We start from the raw sequence: 19,377 nt of genomic DNA on the forward strand, positions 1-19,377 counted from the left end.
TCTATCATTAGCACATATTTACTGTAATATAATATTGCCAAAATATGAACTAATTAGGTTTAATGGATTCGTCTCGTAAATTAGTCTCCATTAGTGCAATTTATTTTATAATTAGTCTATATTTAATAATTTTAATTGGTGTCCAAATATCCATGATGAGACTAAAAATTAGTCTGAATCCAAACAGCTCCTAACATGCATTAAAAGTGTTTTAATCGCTGCTATGCTATGCATGTATCTTATTGATTTCTTTTTCGTACATATTCAACACCGCAATCGGTTACTCGAATCCAAGTGATCAGGTTATACAACAAACAAGTTGAGCTACGTATAAGTTATACGACAAGCAAGTTGAGCTACCTATAGCGTATTATATTGATTTTTGAAACAAAAAGCTACTTAACTTATTACTGTACATACGTATTTTTTTTGCGAAAGTACGTGCACAGAATTGGATTCACTAGTACGTGGCACTTTTCACTCTTTCATATTTTTTTGAATGATTCTTTCATTGCTAAAATTATATGTGACTAATATTACGAAAATGTTTGAGGTAGCTTTTGTAGTTTTCGTGTTAGTTCTTTTTCGTTTTTATTTAAAGCAACGGTAAAGCGTAGAAGAGTCACCGTAAAAGAAAAATTATTACGTGTTAAATACAAAATGTACAAGGGGGTTTTGACGAAATTTCCCAAGAGGAGGGTTGAGCGAGGGATCCTCTACATGGCCCACCTGTCAGACTGGAGTCATAAGAAGAGCCTCGCGACTCCAACCAAAACCCCAGCTCCATCCATCCCAGCCCCGCACCTCCTCTTCTCCCAGCGCCGCCGCCACCGCCACCTCCGCCGCCACACAGCGCGAGCACCCCCGCCTTCTCTCTCGTTCTCGCAGAGGGCTTCAGGCGTCGTATGTAGGAGAAGATGGCGCTGGCAATCTCCATGGAAGGAATCGAGGCGCGTGCGCGGGAGCTCGGGGTGGACCTCTCCGCCGTCGATCTGGACTCCATCACCCTCCCGGCCGGCGAGGACTTCGGCATCCTCAGGTAGACGCCACGCGCCGCCTCTCGGTGTGTCCCAATCCGTCGCAAACACTAGCCCATCGCTCGTAGTATTGTGGTGGCCTTGGTTGCCCTAATTTTGTTTCACCCAGATGCGAACGTCTGCGGTGGGATTTTTTAGATTTCGTGCAGTACGAGTGTTTTTCTTTAGGTTCCGTTAGCAGTTATTGTGCAGAGCAGATTTGAGCGATTTTATCCCGTCGTGATTGATATGCTTCTGCTGCTGTTGAACTGGTACCCGTATGTTGAGTTGTGGCTGCGAAATATGCTTTTAGATTTATTTGTTTTGTGGTGTTAAGCTGTTCAGCATCCAGATGACGTATGTATGTATACCTGAGTCTGGCTAGTGCTAAAGAATCTGTCGAACTGTGTAGTGTTAATTTGATGTGCGCAGCTGCAAACATTTGTGCAGCTTTGTGTTGATTTGCCTCTTTTTGAAAACGGTGCTATTGTTCCTGTATGCTACTTATTTTGTGGATTATAGCATAGTACATGAAATCATAGGCTAGCTACGATAGAGTTTAATCAGTTGAGATATCTATCAGGACTGATAGTGTCTTCTTTTGCTACCTGGTGAGAAAGTAAATCTGTAGCATTACGAGATATGCAAAATGGTTTGAGTTACTTGTCCGTGCTTTTCTGAGTTACAATACTTCTTAATTTGTTTTCAGTGTTGCTGATTGCTTATAATTTTCTTATACTTTGCAGTGATGATGAGGAAATACTTCGGAATGAGGACCCTCCTGAACTTGAAATGGGTTTATCCAACATTATTGTAGTGGACAATCTGCCGGTTGTTCCTCCAGAAAAATTTGACAAGCTTGAGAATGTAATTCGCAAGATATACAGCCAAATTGGAGTGATAAAAGAAAATGGTCTATGGATGCCGGTAAACCCAGAGACAAAGAAGACTTATGGCTACTGTTTCATTGAGTATAATACCCCTCAGGTAGTTTGCTTCTTGTTAGTCGCATTTCTCTTCCTTGTCTGCTTAATGACTCTCTTAGTGATGGACTGATGGTCTTTTTATCCAAACATACCAGTTGACTTTTTTTATTTGAACATTTTCACACTCCTTGCATCTGCTATGTGGTCCATACGATTTTGCAATACTGTATTCTTAAGAAAATGTTTTGATAATTTGAACCATGTTACTTTTCCTCCATTGTTTTTGTTTCAGCCCTCCTTTAACCCCTTGAGTTGATTGAAACAGAAAAAAAACCTTCTTCATTTAAAGGAATTAGGTTGATTATATTTATCTTTGTTTGACATACTGCCAGGAAGCTGAGCTTGCAAGGGAAAAAACCAATGGGTACAAGCTCGACAAGTCTCATATCTTTGCAGTTAATATGCTTGATGACTTTGAGAAATACATGAAGGTTCCTGACACGTGGACGCCTGCAGAAATAAAGCCATACACTCCTGGAGTAAGTCTCTATTGCTTCCTGACTCCCTTGGAAACCTACATCTGTTTAGTGCTAACATTTTTTTAAGCAGCTAAATTTATGTCAGGCAACATTTATATCTTCATTTTGCATCGCAGGAAAATCTTCTGAAATGGCTAACTGATGAAAAGGCCCGAGATCAATTTGTCATCCGTGCTGGTACATTGACAGAAGTTTACTGGAATGATGCTAGAAAGCAGGCACCTGAACTTGTGTTTCAAAAGCAGGTGTGTATTTACTTCTTGAAGTTGATTAAAATTTAATTCAATGGTCTTCTACTCCCATTTAGAAGAAATCCATGTTGATACTTATCCTGTTGCTTCATTTTTTTCCAGTACTGGACAGACAGTTTCATTCAGTGGTCCCCTCTTGGAACATACTTGGCAACGGTTCATAGGCAGGGGTCACAGGTGTGGGGTGGTGAAAATGGCTTCGAGCGGTTGATGCGTTTTGCTCATCCGATGGTACTGGTTTTCACCACACTAAATTCTATCCAATATTTGATGTTCTTGCTGACAGTGGCTTGTACCAGGTCAAATTAATTGACTTTTCTCCTGGTGAGAGATATTTGGTCACATACAGCAGCCACGAGCCCAGCAACCCTAGAGACACACATGTAAGTGTTTGTCACAGATAAATCTCTGCCCATAGCTTTCCTTTCCTTTTTCCCCAAAGAAAAATCTTTTCCTCTCTGACTAACATTCTTAATATTGTAGAGGGTTGTCCTAAATATCTTTGATGTAAGGACTGGAAAAGTTATGCGAGACTTCAAGGGAAGTGCTGATGAATTTACCACTGGCGGGAATGTTGGTGTTTCTGGTGTTTCATGGCCCATATTCAGGTGAAAGCACAGTTTAGCATTTGTGAAATGATGCATAAATCTTTAGTTAAGTTGTCCTAGTTGGATGCTTACTATATTTTTTATGTGTTCAAAGGTGGGGTGGTGGAAAGGACGATAAGTATTTCGCAAGGCTTGGGAAGAACGTAATATCGGTCTATGAAACAGATACGTTCTCCCTTCTTGACAAGAAGTCATTGAAGGTAGAAAATGTAGTGGACTTCAGCTGGTCTCCCACTGATCCAATCATATCCTTGTTTGTGCCTGAAATGGGTGGTGGCAACCAGCCAGCAAGGGTGAGCAGAAATTTCTGCAACAAACCTCATATAAGATGTTTTTCATTATTTATTTGTCAAAGCTAAAATTTATCTTTATATTGGAAGGTGAGCCTTGTGCAAATTCCAGGCAAAGAGGAACTGCGGCAGAAAAACCTTTTCAGTGTCAGTGACTGCAAGATGTATTGGCAGAATAATGGAGAATATCTTGCTGTCCAGGTTGATAGATACACAAAAACAAAGAAGAGCACCTACACTGGATTTGAGTTGTTTAGAATTAAGGAGAGAGACATCCCAATTGAGGTCCTTGAACTCGAGAATAAGAATGACAAGATCATTGCATTTGCCTGGGAACCTAAAGGCCATCGCTTCGCTATCATTCATGGTGATGGCCCTAGGCCTGATGTTAGTTTTTACACCATGCGAACAGCAAATAACACTAGCCGTGTGTCGAAGCTCACCACTCTCAAGGCCAAGCAAGCTAACGCGCTGTTTTGGTCTCCTGCTGGTCGCTTCATTGTTCTTGCTGGGCTGAAGGGATTCAATGGACAGCTGGAATTCTACAATGTTGATGAGCTTGAAACAATGTCAACAGGAGAGCATTTTATGGCAACAGACATAATGTGGGATCCTACTGGAAGGTGAGCTAATAACCGGATTTAGAAATTTTCTGATTCTTCCTTTGACACTGGTATTTGATATTTGTCATGTCGAAATTCGAAACAGTATAGTCCCTTTTTGACACCCTTAGATCACATGCATGTTAAATGGAGAAGTCATTAGATTTTTGTCAATTCTAAATTCCATGCACCTTAGAATTGTATTCATTGAATTCTATTTCTAATTTTGACCAAACATTCAGTTGTATACTGTATTTTGGGTTGACCCTGATAACTTAAATGAACTGAAATGGTTTTGCAATTCTTTTTGTTCAGATATCTTGCAACTGCAGTTACCTCAGTCCATGAAATGGAGAATGGATTTCAAATATGGTCTTTCAATGGCAAGCACCTTTACAAGGTGTCAAAGGATCACTTCTATCAGGTAAATGTTCAATAACTCTCTGTTTGAACACATTTCGTAATGTTTGATTGCCCTCAGTTGTAATGTTTGTGTTATACATGGATTGAATGATACAGTTTATTTGGCGGCCAAGACCACCATCACTTTTGACTCCTGAGAAGGAAGAGGAGATTTCGAAGAACCTGAAGAAGTACAGTAAGAAATACGAACAAGAAGACCAGGATGCGTTCAACCAGCTGAGCGAGCAGGAGCGCAAGAGGCGGACGCAGCTCCAGGAAGAATGGGACTCGTGGGTTGCCAAGTGGAAGCAGATGCATGAGGAGGAGCGTGCATACAGGAGGGAGCTCAGGGATGGAGAGGCCAGCGATGAGGAGGAAGAGTACGAGGCCAAGGAGGTTGAGGTGGAGGAAGTGGTGGACGTCACTGAAGAAGTTCTCGCATTTGACCTGGATCAGGAGTGAAAGGCTTATGATAGAATCTGTTGAGTCGCTTTTAGTTTACCGTTGTGTTGAAGTTCATTGCCGTCGCTTTGCATAATAGGCTCGGTGATCAAGCTCACAGTTTGCTGATCGTTTTACTTGTCTGTACACTTGCTGCTTGAATTTGCGGATCATGTATTCAGGTATCAAATTTTGCTGCTGGATTACTAATCTTTGTCTGGCTTTGCCACAGTTAACAGTGTGTTTGCCACAGCTAAGGTCTCAATGATTGATCTCCCGTCGACAAAACCTAAATTACATGAAAAACAAATGATTCTTGCATTTCAAAATGCGTTCAAGCCTAGGTTGAGAAAGAACACTAGCTGCACTAGTAGATGGTTTAGTTCGATTGGCGCTTCTCCGAATCGGTCCCACTTCCCCGGCCACGGCCCACGGCGATGCAGGCACCTGATGCGACGGAGTGGCCGCCGCCATCAACACTGGAGGCGAAGTGGCGCATCCAGGCAAACGGTGATCCGCCTCGTCAGAGCCCGAAGCGACGAAGCGGCCCCCCGCTCCCTCCTGCTCACTGTCACTGATGCCTCCCAGAGCCGCGCCCAGCGAGCGACGTTGCCGTTCCACTATCCAGCAGTACATATTCGTTTCTTTTGGATATCATCCAGCGGTACATATTCAGAAACCAGTAAACCACCCGTTCTCGCTTGTCATCAGATGTCAACGTGCACAGAGGGCTCGACGGCGACGACGCCATCTGCTCGTAGGACGGGAGAAGAGGTGCCAATCTATTGCTGATATTGGCAGCCGACGATGAACGGTAAGAAACTAAGAGCTCAAATCGAAACCACTCCATTCGATTTAGGGAACGGACCGGTCCAATTGCAACCAGCATTCAACTTAGCCTGTAGATTTAACTGATTATTTTGATCAACAACATTAACATGCTGGGCAAAATTAGCGTCGTCCCTTAGTTTCTTTACTGATCCCATACATACAGGCTTAACAAAATGGTTACTTGTACTCGATGCTACAGCCACAGCACAAGATGCTATGGATGCGCCCGCCAGAACCTAAAAGTAGAAAGGTGCCACATGAAAATCATCTCATAACTCACAACACCAACCGTTGTATTCCAAAGGAGCACATAATGTACAACACAAATACTGAAACAACATCATCTACAAACAGCCCAGAAACGTGCAGCCTGTGTCTAAGCCTTGCTTCTTCCGTCGCCTGATTAACTATGTGCCAAAATGACCTCACTTCTCCTCATACTCTACATCAATCACATCAGGTTCTGCTCTTCGTGAACTTCTAGGACCACCAGAGGAGCTGTTATTTGGCTGCCATACAATGTTTTGGCAGTTCATGCACCGGATCACCTGGTTGCGGTAGCCCACGAACCGCCTTTTGCATGCCGGGCACGTTCCCTGCAAATGAAACCTGATACATCAGTAACTAGGAATAGCCAGTATGTTCAATCCATAATCAACTTCTAGTTTACTACTACCAAAGGATATGAAGACTGAAGACTGAAGAGTAGCCATGCGGCAAATGTGTGAGCAACTGAGCATGACTATAGATGATGAGATGGTTACTTCCAACCATTAAAAAAAAAAGACCACACAACAAGCCCAAACTAAGAGTGAGCTGTGATCATCGAGATTATCAAACTCTATGCAACACATCAAATGGCCAATCATACTAAACAATTTGCATTCAACTTCAACAACTTACTTAAATGAAAGGGAAGCCAGGAACCCAATCCAAATATCAGTATATCCAGAGGTAAGACAAAACTCTTGCTCAATTAGTTGTCAGTAGAAATAAGGTAATGGAAGTTTAGCATGCAAAGTGCAAAAATAAAAAATGCAAGATCGGAGAACTTTTTTTCAAGACTTCTTCAGAAGCATGTAAACATGATCATGCACACAACATTCTTCCATGACTCCAAGTAAAAGGTGCACAATAATTCAATAACAGATTAAATTTAGAAAGAAAGGTGTGCTGTTACCTCAATGGCAACCCTGTTAGCAAAGGTTCCAAGGAGAAGAGGACCAGCGAAAGGCAGCACAAATGTACCAAAAATAAAAATTCTGAATAGCCACCCTGACAGTGCAAGCCATAGAAAAAACAGTGTCTGCATAGAAGGGATAATTAAAACACATCAGGTAATAAAATGAAAAGGATCTACTATTGCAGCAGAACTGTCTAACATAGAATCATGAAAAACAATAATATGTTCTCAAAACAAAATTGAACTATCACAGATGACATTCTGATCGTAAACAGAGCGGTACAAGTATATGTTAGTTAAAGTAATATTTGACTTTATGCACCAGAGTTTTACATGGTTTCATTTCCTAGGCGGCTTAAGGGTTAAATCGGTGTTAAGGAAAAAATTTCAGAGTTTTTTTAATCAATCATATCCCTCTTTTATTATTCTTTTCCCACACACAGACCACAAAAAAAGAAGTACCCATCACAATAGATTCCCTAGTGCCACACTGAAACTCGTAGATTCCTCCGGTTCTTATGATTATGTTGCAGTTTTTACTATACAGAAGAAATTTAGGGCTCCTGAATATGGATACCAGTAACCCTCAATCAGACTAATCCACTGTTAGGCTGCAATATCATAATTCATCATTGCTTGCAAACATAGCACAGTAGCAAATATTCGTAAACAAATTAAAACCTACAATTGAGACCGCAAAGCAATAGGTTTATGCATCATCAGATGGGAGACATGAAATGAGCTAGTAAATAGTAGCACATCTCTATGATCAATTATTAAGAACCCAAATTTGAGCTACGTCCACAAGCTAATCCGAATGAATTCGAGGTATCAGTCAACTCACAGCTAAAGCTCTCCCGATGGGAGTTGCCATGAAGTCATTGAGCTCCCTCCGATACTGCACATCAGAAACCAAATTAACCACGGACTAGAGCGAGACGAAGTAATACACAGCTCGAAACGGCTAGGGGGCGTAGAGAATCCGGACCCTGGGCCAGTTGCGGGAGAAATCGACGGAAAAGGAGCGCCACCGCCGGCCGATGCCGAGCTCGGCGTCGATCTCCATGGCGCGCTCGCGGGCGGCGCGGGAGGCCTCCGAGAGCCTCCGGGAGATCGAGAACCTCCCTTCCAGGTGCTGCGCGGCCTGCCGCGCCTCGAAGGCGAGCCGCTCGGCGCCCGCGTTGGCGCCCCGCCACGCGCGCCGCACGAAGCCGTCGAAGTCCGCGCGGCCGAACGCGCGGGGGGAGACCACGGTCGCGGCCCGGCGCGGGATCCTCCGGCGAGCGAGGGGGCGGGCAGCAGGAGCGCAGGGCCCTGCCGCCCGTGGGGCTGCTGCTGGTGGTGGAAGCCACCACGCGAGCGTCGCCATGCCGGCGCGTGCGAGTGGGAGAGGGCGAAGGGAAGTCGCGAGATTTTCGTGCGGATGGGGTTGCTCGGTTCGTGGGCTGTGTGGGACCACTTGTTGGGCCTACTCTTCTCGTGGTCTCTAGTCGTGTGGGTTGGGCCTCATATTTTGGGCTCCTCGTGTGGCCCAAACTTTAACCTACACAACTTTAATTACACCTTGGACATGTCGAATAATCTTGCACGAAAGCAATTCCTATTAGGCCGGTACTCCTTTCATCCCAAAATATATCTACGAAAATTAGATTTTTTAAACTTTGATCAGCAATATCTTTAAAAATAAATTATTTTAAATAGAGTAGATCTCACGATAAATCTACTAATATAATTTTTATATTAATAGTCGCTATGATTATTTTGCTATTTATAGTTAAATTTGAAAAGGTTTGGCTTTGAAAGTCTAAATGTAACTATATTCTGAAAATAGGGAGTAGAAAAGAAGTGGAGTTGCTAATGATGCTTATATTTTAAAAAAAAGCTTAGAGCATCTCCCAGCAGTACTCCAATAATTTTTTTCCTAATAATCAGCTAATGGGGATTTCACAATAATCCTTTCATGATTATCGGGAGAATTGCTTTTGCCAACTACCATATTGGAAGAGCTCCCTCTATTTAGAGAGAGTTGGGGTGGATTATTGGTTTGTCTTAATAATTATATTGGGAAAAGGGAATGTGAAAAGGGAAAGGAAATATGTTAGAGCATAAATTTTAAAATACTCTCCTAATATAATAGTCGGATTGGGGAATGAGAATCCGCTGGAGATGCTCCTAGCTTTGATAAGAAGTTCTTCTTTGAACTGCTTGTCGGCTTTTTCTTGGGTAGTGGTGGTGCGGCATGGTGGTTCTGTACCGAGTTGAGTTGAGTTACGCAATCGTGTTGATGTTCCAATCCAACTGGTTGTTATTTGAGTTGAGCTCAAGAGGAGTTGTGCGGTCGTGTTGGCCGGACCGTTATCGGATTGTTGGTCGTTGTGGTGCCCAGTCTAAATATTATTTCTTCTTTTCAATATATAATCGGCAGCTCTCCTCCTTCGGTAAAAAAAAAGATCAGATTGCACGGAAAGTTTTAGTCCACACAGAAACTGCACGGAAGCATGATCATTTTGACTTTTGCAGATAGAGAGGCGGATATACCCATGCCGGCTGCCGTGGTGCCTTGTGCCATCTCGGGAAGTGGATTCAGTACGGTGGCAGTCAAGCACGGGTAGCAGCGGAGAGACCCCTCCGCTGCCACTTGTTCCAACCACAGGCCGGGGGCAGGGAGGAGGAGGACAAGCCGCCGACGCCTTCCCGCGGTCTCGGTCGCGGCACGCAGCCTCACGCGCCCCGTTTCCGTTAGCTCATCCCCGTCAGATGTTGCCGCGCGCCTCCTGCTGAGCCACTCGTCGTTGAACTGGGGATCGAGGAGGAGAAAACGACTCGTCAGCGGGAAAGGCAGCTCCGGGCCTCCGGGGAATTCAATTCGAGCATCGCATCGCATGCTGTCTCCGCGTGCGCCTGCCCCAATTCCTCGCCGCCGCCTCCTCTCTATATCAGCGCCCTCTCCGGGCAGAATCAGTATCGGCGACAGCAATAGAATCAGCTTCAGCAGAGGAGGAGAGAAGAAGCGCGGCCGCATTTCGAGCGCGGATACTCCGGCGCGCATGGCGACCGACAGGTGAGCCGCCGGAACACCCCTGGGTTCATTCCTACCAGTACCATCCCAACCCTCTCGTGTCGACCTCTCTTGCTGTATGCGGGACGCTGATGGCGATCTGTTTCGCCCTCCGTCTGAACTCTGGAGCGGCAGCGCCCTGACGAAGCTGGCCCCGCTGGAAGCCATCCTGTTCGACATCGACGGCACCCTCTGCGACTCCGACCCCATCCACTTCTGCGCCTTCCGCGAGCTCCTGCAGCAGGTACACGCCGCCCCGCCGGCTTTGTGGCTCTGCACCGTGTCGATGCACTGTCACCTCTGAACTGTTCGTGCTATGGCTTAGTTGACTGTGTCTGACTCTGAATGTCTGATCCAAGCGTCTCCGGCCTGCCTGCAGATCGGTTTCAACGACGGTATCCCCATCACCGAGGAGTTCTACAGCGCCAACATCAGCGGCGGGCACAACGACGACCTCGCCCGGTCCCTGTTCCCGGACATGGATCACGATAAGGCTATGCAGTTCATGGATGACAAGGAGGCGTTCTTCAGAAAGTAGGCCACTCGTCTTATTACCCAGTGCTGCTACTCTGTCTGATATCTTCTTCCATAGCATAGCAAGATTTAACTTCAACTGTGGTCACATTATGGAGAATTGTGTATAGAATTCCTGCACTGAAAAATTAAGCTAATCCGGTGGTTGAGCAAATCAAGCGCTTTGTGGAATTGTTTGCAGGTTTAATTTTAATTAGAATTCTAATATTCAATTTTTTCCCGAATTTTAGTTGATTTTTTTTATTTTTTAAAGATCTCATATGAAGCTTTTCCCAGAATTTCAGTTTGCTGGTTTAGTTGTCCCAGAAAGAATCTGGGTTTCCAACTCTGAACCCATAGTACTGCATGACACTGTCAGACATCTGTGAATGTTCCTAGGCTTTAGCATACAAACTCAAGCAAAATCTCTCGTATTTCGGTACAATCCCGACACTCAGTAGTCAGTTCTGAGTACTAAAAGGCATCAATATTGCTGTTTTTTTACTGCACAAGCACCGAACACGATCATTTCAATGCGAATAAAACTGCCATCTTGTGCCTCTTGGATGCTCGTTGAATGCTAACCTGAAGCTGAAACCCACGCAGGCTGGCACCAGGACGGTTGAAGGCCGTGGATGGGCTGCACGACCTCTGCAGATGGATCGAAGGCTACAACCTGAAGCGCGCGGCGGTGACCAACGCTCCGAGGGCGAACGCCGAGCTGATGCTGTCGCTGCTGGGGCTCACCGACTTCTTCCCGGTGCTCGTCATCGGAAGCGAGTGCGACCGGGCCAAGCCGTTCCCGGACCCCTACCTCAAGGCCCTCGAGCTCATCGGCGCATCGCCTGACCACACCTTCATATTTGAAGTACACATTTTTTTCATTTCTTGGATTCAGAATAAGTCATTCAGTATTTTCGAACATCACCAGCCTAGCAAGTTAAGTAGTTGATATACATCACAAATTCACAATAGTTCTGTGTTCATTTGGTTGGTTTTGTCAAGGACTCTGCATCAGGGATCCGAGCTGGCGTGGCTGCCGGCGTGCCTGTGGTTGGCCTGACGACGAGGAACCCTGCGAAGGCGCTCAGCGATGCAGGAGCGAGCTTGCTGGTCAACGATTTCCAGGATCCGAAGCTGCTGTCCGTGCTGGAAGAGCTCAAACCCGTGACGGAAAATGGGCAAGCCTGATCGGTGAGCGGTGATCGCAGTATAATAAGATTGTCTTGCTGGAAAAATACATTGCGCTGCAGAATAACTCTGGATCCTCGGCTGGAACCTGGAAGTGAGCATGGATCTGTGCAGAAGTTGGTGCCTGCTGCAGTGGCTCCTAGCATTCTGGTAATGCGAAGCTCCTGGTCCTCCATGATATCAGCTTATGTCGCCAACCATTTTTTTTCATAATGTATTGATCTAAAGGTTTTATGTCAGTCGTTGCATTTAAGGGAAACTTCATGTACCAACACTAATGCCCTAGTTGGAGCGTGAAATAGTTCCTTCAGATAAGGGTCCTGATGTTCTTCTTCCTTATTTTGCTTGGTTCAATTCACATGTTGCGACATTTTTCCTAGCACAAAAGAGATGCACATATTGGTACAGTTTTTTTTTTGTGTGTGGATTACAGCGAGATAAATTTTGAATCTGTCCTGGAATCCTGCACGTTAGACTGAACAAAAGACCGTCCTCCTAACAATGATTTTGTGGCTATAAGTTCAAGCTTCTAAACCTTCGGTAGCATATTCCATCTTCGTGCTGAACTCGTTGCTGCAGGCAGTATCAGACCTTGCCTTGGGCGCTCTGGAAGACTGGAACTGTGAGCACCGGATGAGATGAGTGTTCGCGGCTGTTTGAACCGGAAGGCAGATCTTTGCAGACAGGCAGGGGAAATCTTTTTCTTGTAACGGCAGAGAGGAATTGAATTTGAGCCTGTCCTGGAACACTTATCTTAGACTGAAGAGCAAGCTCCAGAACGTTCACTTGTTTGCGTCGTCAACTGTCAGTATTCAATCGCTTGTTACGGCGACGTACTTGTTGCGTACGGCAGCCGCGCAGTCTCGATTCGGTGCAGGCGCTCGTGCCCGGCCCAAATCGGCTAATCCTATGCAGCTGTTCATCGATACTAGTATGCTAGTTGCCTAACCTGATGTTCAGACTTCGAAAGCATACTCCATCATCACGCCGAATCCCTTGAGGCACCGCAGCCAGCGTCGGTCAAGACCTTCTTGGATGTTCACGCTCCGCTCGGTTGAAATGCGAGCGCCGAATGGGATCGGGTGTCGGGAACGGAGCCGGAAGCGATCGAGAGCAAGAAGAACACCGCTTCGTTTTGGGAAAACCTTGGAAGAAGCTTCTGCTGCTGAAAGATTTTGAGCTGAACCCCTGAACCAAACTGAAACTTGACCCGAACCCTCGCTCCCTTTCCTGCTGCTTGTCCATTTCTTCCCTCTCCAGAGCTGCAATTCTGCCACAGATGTACCCGTTTCTGTACATACCCCGTACCGTCGTCACGACAAACCTCTGGAAAAACACTCGCTCTGGGGAAAAAGGAGCAGGTTCTGAATGGTTGGCGGTGAAGTTAAGTTGGCCGACCAGGGTCAGGGTCTTGATCCAGGTGGGCAGGTGATCTAAGCTGTAGTAGCGGACAGCACACCGGTCAGTGAGTCATGGCCGTGTGGGCCGGGGCCCCGTTCGTTTCTGAATCTCTCTGAAACGGCCACACGATTTCGTGCCCTGAAACCCGCGATTACGGCAACGATTAGAAATTAATACAGGTGTTGATTTTACAAGCGAAGCTGCCTGCTCTGCTTCGTCACTCCGTCCACCCCATCCCAGCATCAGAGATTCCCCGAGGGCGAGGGCATCCTCATCTGAACATCTGATCCGCTCGAAACGGAGAAGCCAGGAAAGGAAGGTCAGTGTCCATTCGTCCCCTTCGATTTCGCACGCCGCGCGCCTTCGTTTCTTCTCTGACCCCTGCCCGCAAATTAAGAACGTCCCGAGCAATCAGAACAGGCAGATGATCCCTGCTGATCCCCACACGCGTCGATTAGGGCGCGGGAGCATGTGATTCCGCCCTGATCGCTGGATCACGCGTCGCTGATCCAATGAGCTCCCTGAACATCAGTGCTGCAGTCTTTAGGATGCGATTTGCCTCCCTCGGTTTGGGTACTCTCTTTCAGGTCACAACTGATGGATGGCACCCGGTAGCAACTGGTCATGCCGCATATAGTTATATACCACAAGTAGGAAGCTTCGAACCTAACAAGATCACCACTGGCGATAGATGTCCTGCCACACTGACAGCTCGTTTCGATTTTCTTTTCACCACTTGGATGGATCATGGGTGATCCTTATCCCTGTAGTGCAGTGGAGTGGAGGTCACTAGTGAATTGCTTTCCGGGAAAGCCATCGTTATGGCCTCCTCTTCACCTTTTGGCTGCACACTCATTCACAATCACTGCTAATCCATTCTCCATTCGGCATCATCATGATAATTATTCCTGCATTGTAAATTTCTCTGCATCAATTTACTGTTAGAACTTGTGGACCGGTTTCCATGCAGCGCAACGCGCATCTCGTTTACTACTACTTTTCTCAGACACGCGGACGGCATCGCGTATTCTGCATACTCATTTGCTATAAGTGGTAATCATAAACCATGCCCAATTGGCGTTAGCAGGACAATCTCCTTGATCCATCCACATTGGTTTGATTAGTTCTAATTGGTTAGTTTTGGCAAGGTACATTCCAAAACAAGCAATGTGCTTCGGTTCATTATAGCCGTTTACTAGTCCGCTTGGGCAGCCCGAGCTCTCAAAGGGGGCAACTGTAGCCCGAAAGAGAAATCAAAGCGATAAGCATTTGGAGTATAATACATCTAGGAGAGATTTTGTGGGGATGCTCATTATAATACTGAATCCTTCTGACTCCCGGTGCATTGTGAATGCCGCATGCTTCTGCTTTTTTCGGTATGTTCTCCCAATATAAAGACTTGAGCCATGCAGGTGTCACGAGATCAGTGCATCCAGGGCTTCCTACTAAGGTAAGCTCCTCCCCTCCCCTCTCCTCTCTGTTGGAGTGGTTATCTTCAGTGTAGCTTCATCAGCCTGCTACTGTACTCTCTTTGTCCTTGCTCCTCCACTTTGTTTGTCTTTTTTTGTTTCCTTGTAAAATTAGTCTAGCACCCAAGATATTATCGTTAAATCGTTTGAACAATATACGTTTTGTATTTATTACAGGCTTGAAAAGTTTCAGTGATCAGTGAACACGAATGAGACTGCTGGAAGTAGTTCCTTTTAGCTTCCTCCAGTCCATTTTAACATGGGAAAGCAGTCTCTTCTCACATGAAACAAACTTCTGAAATCATACTGTGTCTACAGTGAATTAGGCAATGCCTTTTTTGATTCAATAATTGCCATTGTTGTCTACTCGTTGTTTTCTAGTGGATTGTCCAGAGTAACGAATGCGAATCACGAAACAGTGAAGAGTTTATAATGCAGGTAGGACTTTGATATCACATTTAGTGGACGATAAGAACCTGCCTCCCTCAAATATCAACTATAAATAGACGGTGGCGGGATGATCTTTTCTCATCACTACTTTCTCACTGATCCGGTTCTGTTTTATCGCCCAGCGCATCCGCAACCCTGATTTGAGCAGTCCTGATGGAGCATTTCAGGAGAGGGGTGGAGCTTGGGATGGCCTCCTTCCAGAGATGCCATCCGCTGTCATGTCAAATGGTTGGTGATCATGCAAAACCTTTGCTTTACGATTCTCAGTTATATAATAGAATCGGACCATAGATGTCGGCTAAGGCGACTATAATCTGACTAGTTTAAGTTTTCAGCACTGTTTATGTCTTTGGCGTAACTGTATCTTTGCGACAAATTCAGAGAAAGACTAAACTGCTGTTCCGATCAGTTCCTAGTGCTTACATATATATGTTTTGCATCATGCTGCTGCATATCTCTGTTTTAGCTTTGTTTTGGCACCCTTTCATATAGCTGTCGCTGAATGTTCAAACAGGCAGAGAGCGCACCATTCGATGCGCAGAAGGCGGCTATCCGCTGTAAAGAGAAGTCACGGCGTTCTAAGTGCTGCCACCCCGAAGAGCTGCCGGTCATCCCTGAGCAGGCCATGGAGTACCTCTCTCGTACATGGAGCCCCTCCTCCTCGGATCTCTTCCAAATACTCTCCCCCAGTGTACGTTTATGTCCATGGACCACAGCTTCAGTTTCTTTTCAGTTTTCACCAACAGATTGTCGACATCTGCTCGCAAGTGACTCCATTGTTTTACAATCCACATACATGCAAAGTAATGCTTGCACAAGCTCAGAACACAGTACTACACTTCATGTTTTTCTATTAGGTGTACACATCTTCCACAGAAAAGTACCAATCCCCCCCCCCCCACTTTTTCATTGTAAAGATAAAGATGTTCTGATTACCATGCAACTGTATCTTTTGTGCTAATCAAGAGCCTAGGATCGTCCCCGGAGGACTCTGGTCGAGATGAAGCAGGAGACAGAGGTGAGGACGAAGAGAAGCATGTTGACACGATTCATTCCGATGGAGGAACAAGCCAATTGTTCAATCAGACTTGGGTAAGCCAGCCATTGAGGTCACGCCTCAGCAATTAACTACAGGATTTATTTTTGTCTCAGTGTGAATGGACACTTACTTCTTTGACTGACAGAGAGTTGTAGCCAGTGGCAAGCCTAGCTCCAGACAGCGCCGGCACAAGCTAGTCCAGCCTGCCTGGGTAAGCAAGGACAGAGCACAAGATACTCATAAAATTGTGAGGTTTCGTTTGGAACCCAGGAATTTTCCGCATTCGAAACTGGTCGACATAGCTCAGAGTAGCAGACTGAAATAGCATAGCTCATTGTAACTTGTAACTGCAGTAACAGAACAGTCTAGCACAGTTTGTTTCTTTTCGGAATTGGTACAGTGCTTGCTTTGTTTGATTCCCCTGGCTCTAAAATAATTTGCAGCTCAACGTTGGGAACATGAAGGCGATGCTGCGAGGGTTCCTGCTGGACAGCGTGCCGGTCACCGGAAGCCGGCGGAGGAGGCGGAGGGACGAGCTCCGGCTGCACTCGGCGCAGGCGCACGCGGCCGTTTCGGTGGCGCAGCTCGCCGCGGCGGTGGCAGGCATCGTGTCCGTGTGCGAACTGAGGCCGGCCGCGACGGCCAGCGCCAGCGACAAGAGGCTGGACACGGTGCTCGCGTCCGCCGCGGCGCTAGTTGCCACCGTGTGCGCGGAGGCCGCGGAGACCGCCGGCGCCAACCGCGGCCGCGTCACGTCCGCCGTGAGGACCGGCCTCGAGAGCCGCTCGTCCGCGGAGCTACTCACCCTCACGGCCACCGCTGCCACATGTAGTAACTGCAGACCACTGCTAGAACAAAACAACAAGAATTTAACATGATGAAACTTCAGAACTCACTGGTGCTAATTGCACGTTCTTGTCTTGGTGCTTCCGTCAGGTCTGAGGGGAGCTGCAGCGCTGAAGCAGAGGGTCGCCGACCTCAGGGGAATTAGCAGCGGCAGCAACGCCACGGCCATGAGCATCAGCGCTGGCATCCAGAAGGGCACGACCCTCAGAGTCTGCCTGCCTTGTGGTGAGAGACATCAATCGTATAGCACTTGCAGAGTGCACCGTTGCGCCGTGCAACTCGACACTGCAACTGACGATTGCTTTGCTTGCATACATGCAGGGAGGGTGCGGGTGAGGACGGTGTCCGTCTTCCCTCAGCGCGGCGGCGGCGGTAGCGCGGTGGCGCTGAGGCTGGGGAAGAAGCGCCTCCACGGCGCGTTCGCCACCTACAAGGACTGTAAGTAACCAGCCCATCGAGCACGCACAGTCACAACGTTATTCCTCCGCTGCGTCGTCGTCGCGCGCGCGTGCATGCGCGTGGGCGCCCGCCCTTTTTGTCGCCTCGCCTGCCGGGGAAGACGAGGAGGCGCCCGCCCGTACCGCGGCGGCACTGCACCGCAAAACCTGAACCGGTTGGCCGGTTCCCCCGGCCGACACGCTTGTCTCTAACGACCCAGTGATCAATCAGGGCATGCCGACCCTGCCGGAGGGCCGGTCCAGTCCCATCGCATTGTTCTGCTTGTACTTTCGTACTGACGTCGCTGCTGCGATTTGGATCCAAGCTGCTTGGTCGCACGCTGTGTTGAAACTTAAGACCGACTTGATCGACCGGCTGACCGATCTGCCGTTTGGTGGCGGCGGTGGTGATGATTTTTCAGATGTGGTCGCGGCGGTCCGGGAGGGCGGCGGCGAGGCGGTGGTGGAGGGGCGGCCGGCGTTCCCCGTGGCGCTGGTCACGGAGGAGGAGGGGGCGACGGTGCAGCTGCTGTTCGAGCACCAGACGCCCTGCAAGGTCTGGAAGGCCGCCATCGAGGGGATGCTGGCCGAGCAGAAGCTCAAGCGCGGGAGCTACTGAACTGATCGGGGACGGGGACTGTTTCTGTTTGGGCGCACGTACAATCCAGCACGCATCTGTACTTGCTGTGCCGATCTTCCTACACTTCTACTTTGATCGAGTAGATTTTTTGGAGAGGAAAATTCTCGTTCTTTCTCTATGTGTAGTCATGCGTGCCTTGCGTCTTGTATCTGTATGTATGTATGGGGGTGAATCGAAGTTCATAAAAGGGTGAAGAATCTGATGTAGAATCTATTATATTATAATATGAAATAATCATTGTAGCTGAGAGAGAATATTATAAAATCAATTTTAGCGTAGTGTTAAGATCAAGCGATTTTTTCAAGATGCCACAAAAGTAAATGAGGTATCATAATCGAGATACGGGTGAAGCTCGCCATGATGAGTGCGAACATGAATACTTATAAGATCAAGATGGAGGAGGTGTGCACCATAGAAGAACCATACTAAGAATAATGGTATATCAATGATAAAGGTGAGGCATAAAGCGCAAAATAATGCACTACACTAGCTATGGAGGTTAAGGTGCATAGCTAATAAAAAGCATGCGCATATTAAGGTGGGAAGTTCTGCATCCTGGTGTACATGAACTATGGAGGTTAATCTAAACGGGTCCAAAAATATTTTTAATGGAGTATAAAGTAGGGTAGGTACGTTTCATGATGCTCCATGGACTAGAGATGCATCAAGATATTGATCGTTAGTAAGAAATTGCTTGCTCTAGATGCAAGAAAGAAGATGGAATATCGATGTAGCAGCTGCTAATATAAGAATAACATCTAAAGAATAACAACTAAAAATAATCTTATACATAACTCATCATTTTGAGAAGGCAGGTTGGACGCGATAAAAAAATAATAGGAACAGAGAATGCTATTGTGGCCATGTTCATAATTTCCACAAGTTATGGATATCGGGGTTACCAAGGCAAAGAAAACCTAAAAGAGTATCAAATAGAAAAAAATAGGCAAAATAATAGAAAAAAATAGCTGTGAACCATACATGCGACAAGATATTAATCATCTGTGAGGAAATTACCACTTGCTCATAGCATAAGAGAAAAGGTTGTAAATCCGTACTAACTATCACTACAATAGCTAAAGCTCTACTAGCCGCGCTATTAGCGTGGGCTACCTTACTAGTTAGTAAGTTATGATATTAATAAGGAAATGTTAAAAGAAGCCACCATGTTCGCCGAGAGGGTCTAGAAATTCTCATATTAATTTAAAAAAGAGAAGGATTTACACCGTTGAATTTTATGAACA

The 19,377-nt window shown here is 46.4% G+C and overlaps 4 protein-coding genes across 10 annotated transcripts; 3 read left to right on the forward strand and 1 right to left on the reverse strand.

The window, feature by feature from the left end:
• The first annotated feature begins 768 nt into the window (after positions 1 to 768).
• On the forward strand, positions 769 to 5,311 carry LOC112875559 (eukaryotic translation initiation factor 3 subunit B-like). Its single transcript, XM_025939440.1, has 11 exons — positions 769 to 1,039; positions 1,763 to 2,003; positions 2,335 to 2,481; positions 2,598 to 2,726; positions 2,835 to 2,963; positions 3,032 to 3,115; positions 3,216 to 3,340; positions 3,435 to 3,633; positions 3,721 to 4,253; positions 4,548 to 4,656; positions 4,752 to 5,311. The coding sequence occupies exons 1-11, from the start codon at positions 918 to 920 to the stop codon at positions 5,094 to 5,096; spliced, it is 2,163 nt and encodes a 720-aa protein (XP_025795225.1). The 5' UTR covers positions 769 to 917; the 3' UTR covers positions 5,097 to 5,311.
• A 697-nt stretch (positions 5,312 to 6,008) lies between these two features.
• On the reverse strand, positions 6,009 to 8,521 carry LOC112874811. The gene is made up of 4 exons (XM_025938356.1): positions 8,078 to 8,521; positions 7,934 to 7,987; positions 7,087 to 7,212; positions 6,009 to 6,502 (listed from the first exon to the last, which is right to left on the reverse strand). Exons 1-4 carry the CDS (start codon positions 8,456 to 8,458, stop codon positions 6,332 to 6,334), a joined length of 732 nt encoding a protein of 243 aa, XP_025794141.1. The 5' UTR covers positions 8,459 to 8,521; the 3' UTR covers positions 6,009 to 6,331.
• A 1,233-nt stretch (positions 8,522 to 9,754) lies between these two features.
• On the forward strand, positions 9,755 to 12,190 carry LOC112874809 (haloacid dehalogenase-like hydrolase domain-containing protein Sgpp). Of its 2 annotated transcripts, none has more exons than XM_025938355.1 (5): positions 9,755 to 10,150; positions 10,283 to 10,391; positions 10,527 to 10,681; positions 11,267 to 11,528; positions 11,666 to 12,190. In XM_025938355.1, exons 1-5 carry the CDS (start codon positions 9,972 to 9,974, stop codon positions 11,849 to 11,851), a joined length of 891 nt encoding a protein of 296 aa, XP_025794140.1. In that variant the 5' UTR covers positions 9,755 to 9,971; the 3' UTR covers positions 11,852 to 12,190. The 2 variants fall into 2 exon arrangements, with proteins under 2 accessions (XP_025794140.1, XP_025794139.1); XM_025938354.1 differs by having other exon boundaries at positions 9,860 to 10,150; positions 10,277 to 10,391.
• A 164-nt stretch (positions 12,191 to 12,354) lies between these two features.
• LOC112874808 (VAN3-binding protein-like) lies at positions 12,355 to 18,401 on the forward strand. 6 transcript variants are annotated; one of them, XM_025938351.1, is made up of 10 exons: positions 12,355 to 13,571; positions 14,665 to 14,702; positions 15,294 to 15,399; positions 15,686 to 15,862; positions 16,138 to 16,263; positions 16,356 to 16,457; positions 16,654 to 17,038; positions 17,147 to 17,281; positions 17,378 to 17,494; positions 17,916 to 18,397. In XM_025938351.1, the coding sequence occupies exons 3-10, from the start codon at positions 15,325 to 15,327 to the stop codon at positions 18,110 to 18,112; spliced, it is 1,314 nt and encodes a 437-aa protein (XP_025794136.1). In that variant the 5' UTR covers positions 12,355 to 13,571; positions 14,665 to 14,702; positions 15,294 to 15,324; the 3' UTR covers positions 18,113 to 18,397. The 6 variants fall into 6 exon arrangements, with proteins under 6 accessions (XP_025794136.1, XP_025794134.1, XP_025794135.1 ...); XM_025938349.1 differs by lacking the exon at positions 12,355 to 13,571 and adding an exon at positions 14,899 to 15,159 and having other exon boundaries at positions 14,684 to 14,702; positions 17,916 to 18,401; XM_025938350.1 differs by lacking the exons at positions 12,355 to 13,571; positions 14,665 to 14,702 and adding exons at positions 14,707 to 14,774; positions 14,899 to 15,159 and having other exon boundaries at positions 17,916 to 18,401.
• The last annotated feature ends 976 nt before the right edge of the window (positions 18,402 to 19,377 follow it).

Source organism: Panicum hallii, chromosome 9 (genome assembly GCF_002211085.1).
Source record: "Panicum hallii strain FIL2 chromosome 9, PHallii_v3.1, whole genome shotgun sequence".
NCBI lineage: Eukaryota > Viridiplantae > Streptophyta > Magnoliopsida > Poales > Poaceae > Panicum > Panicum hallii.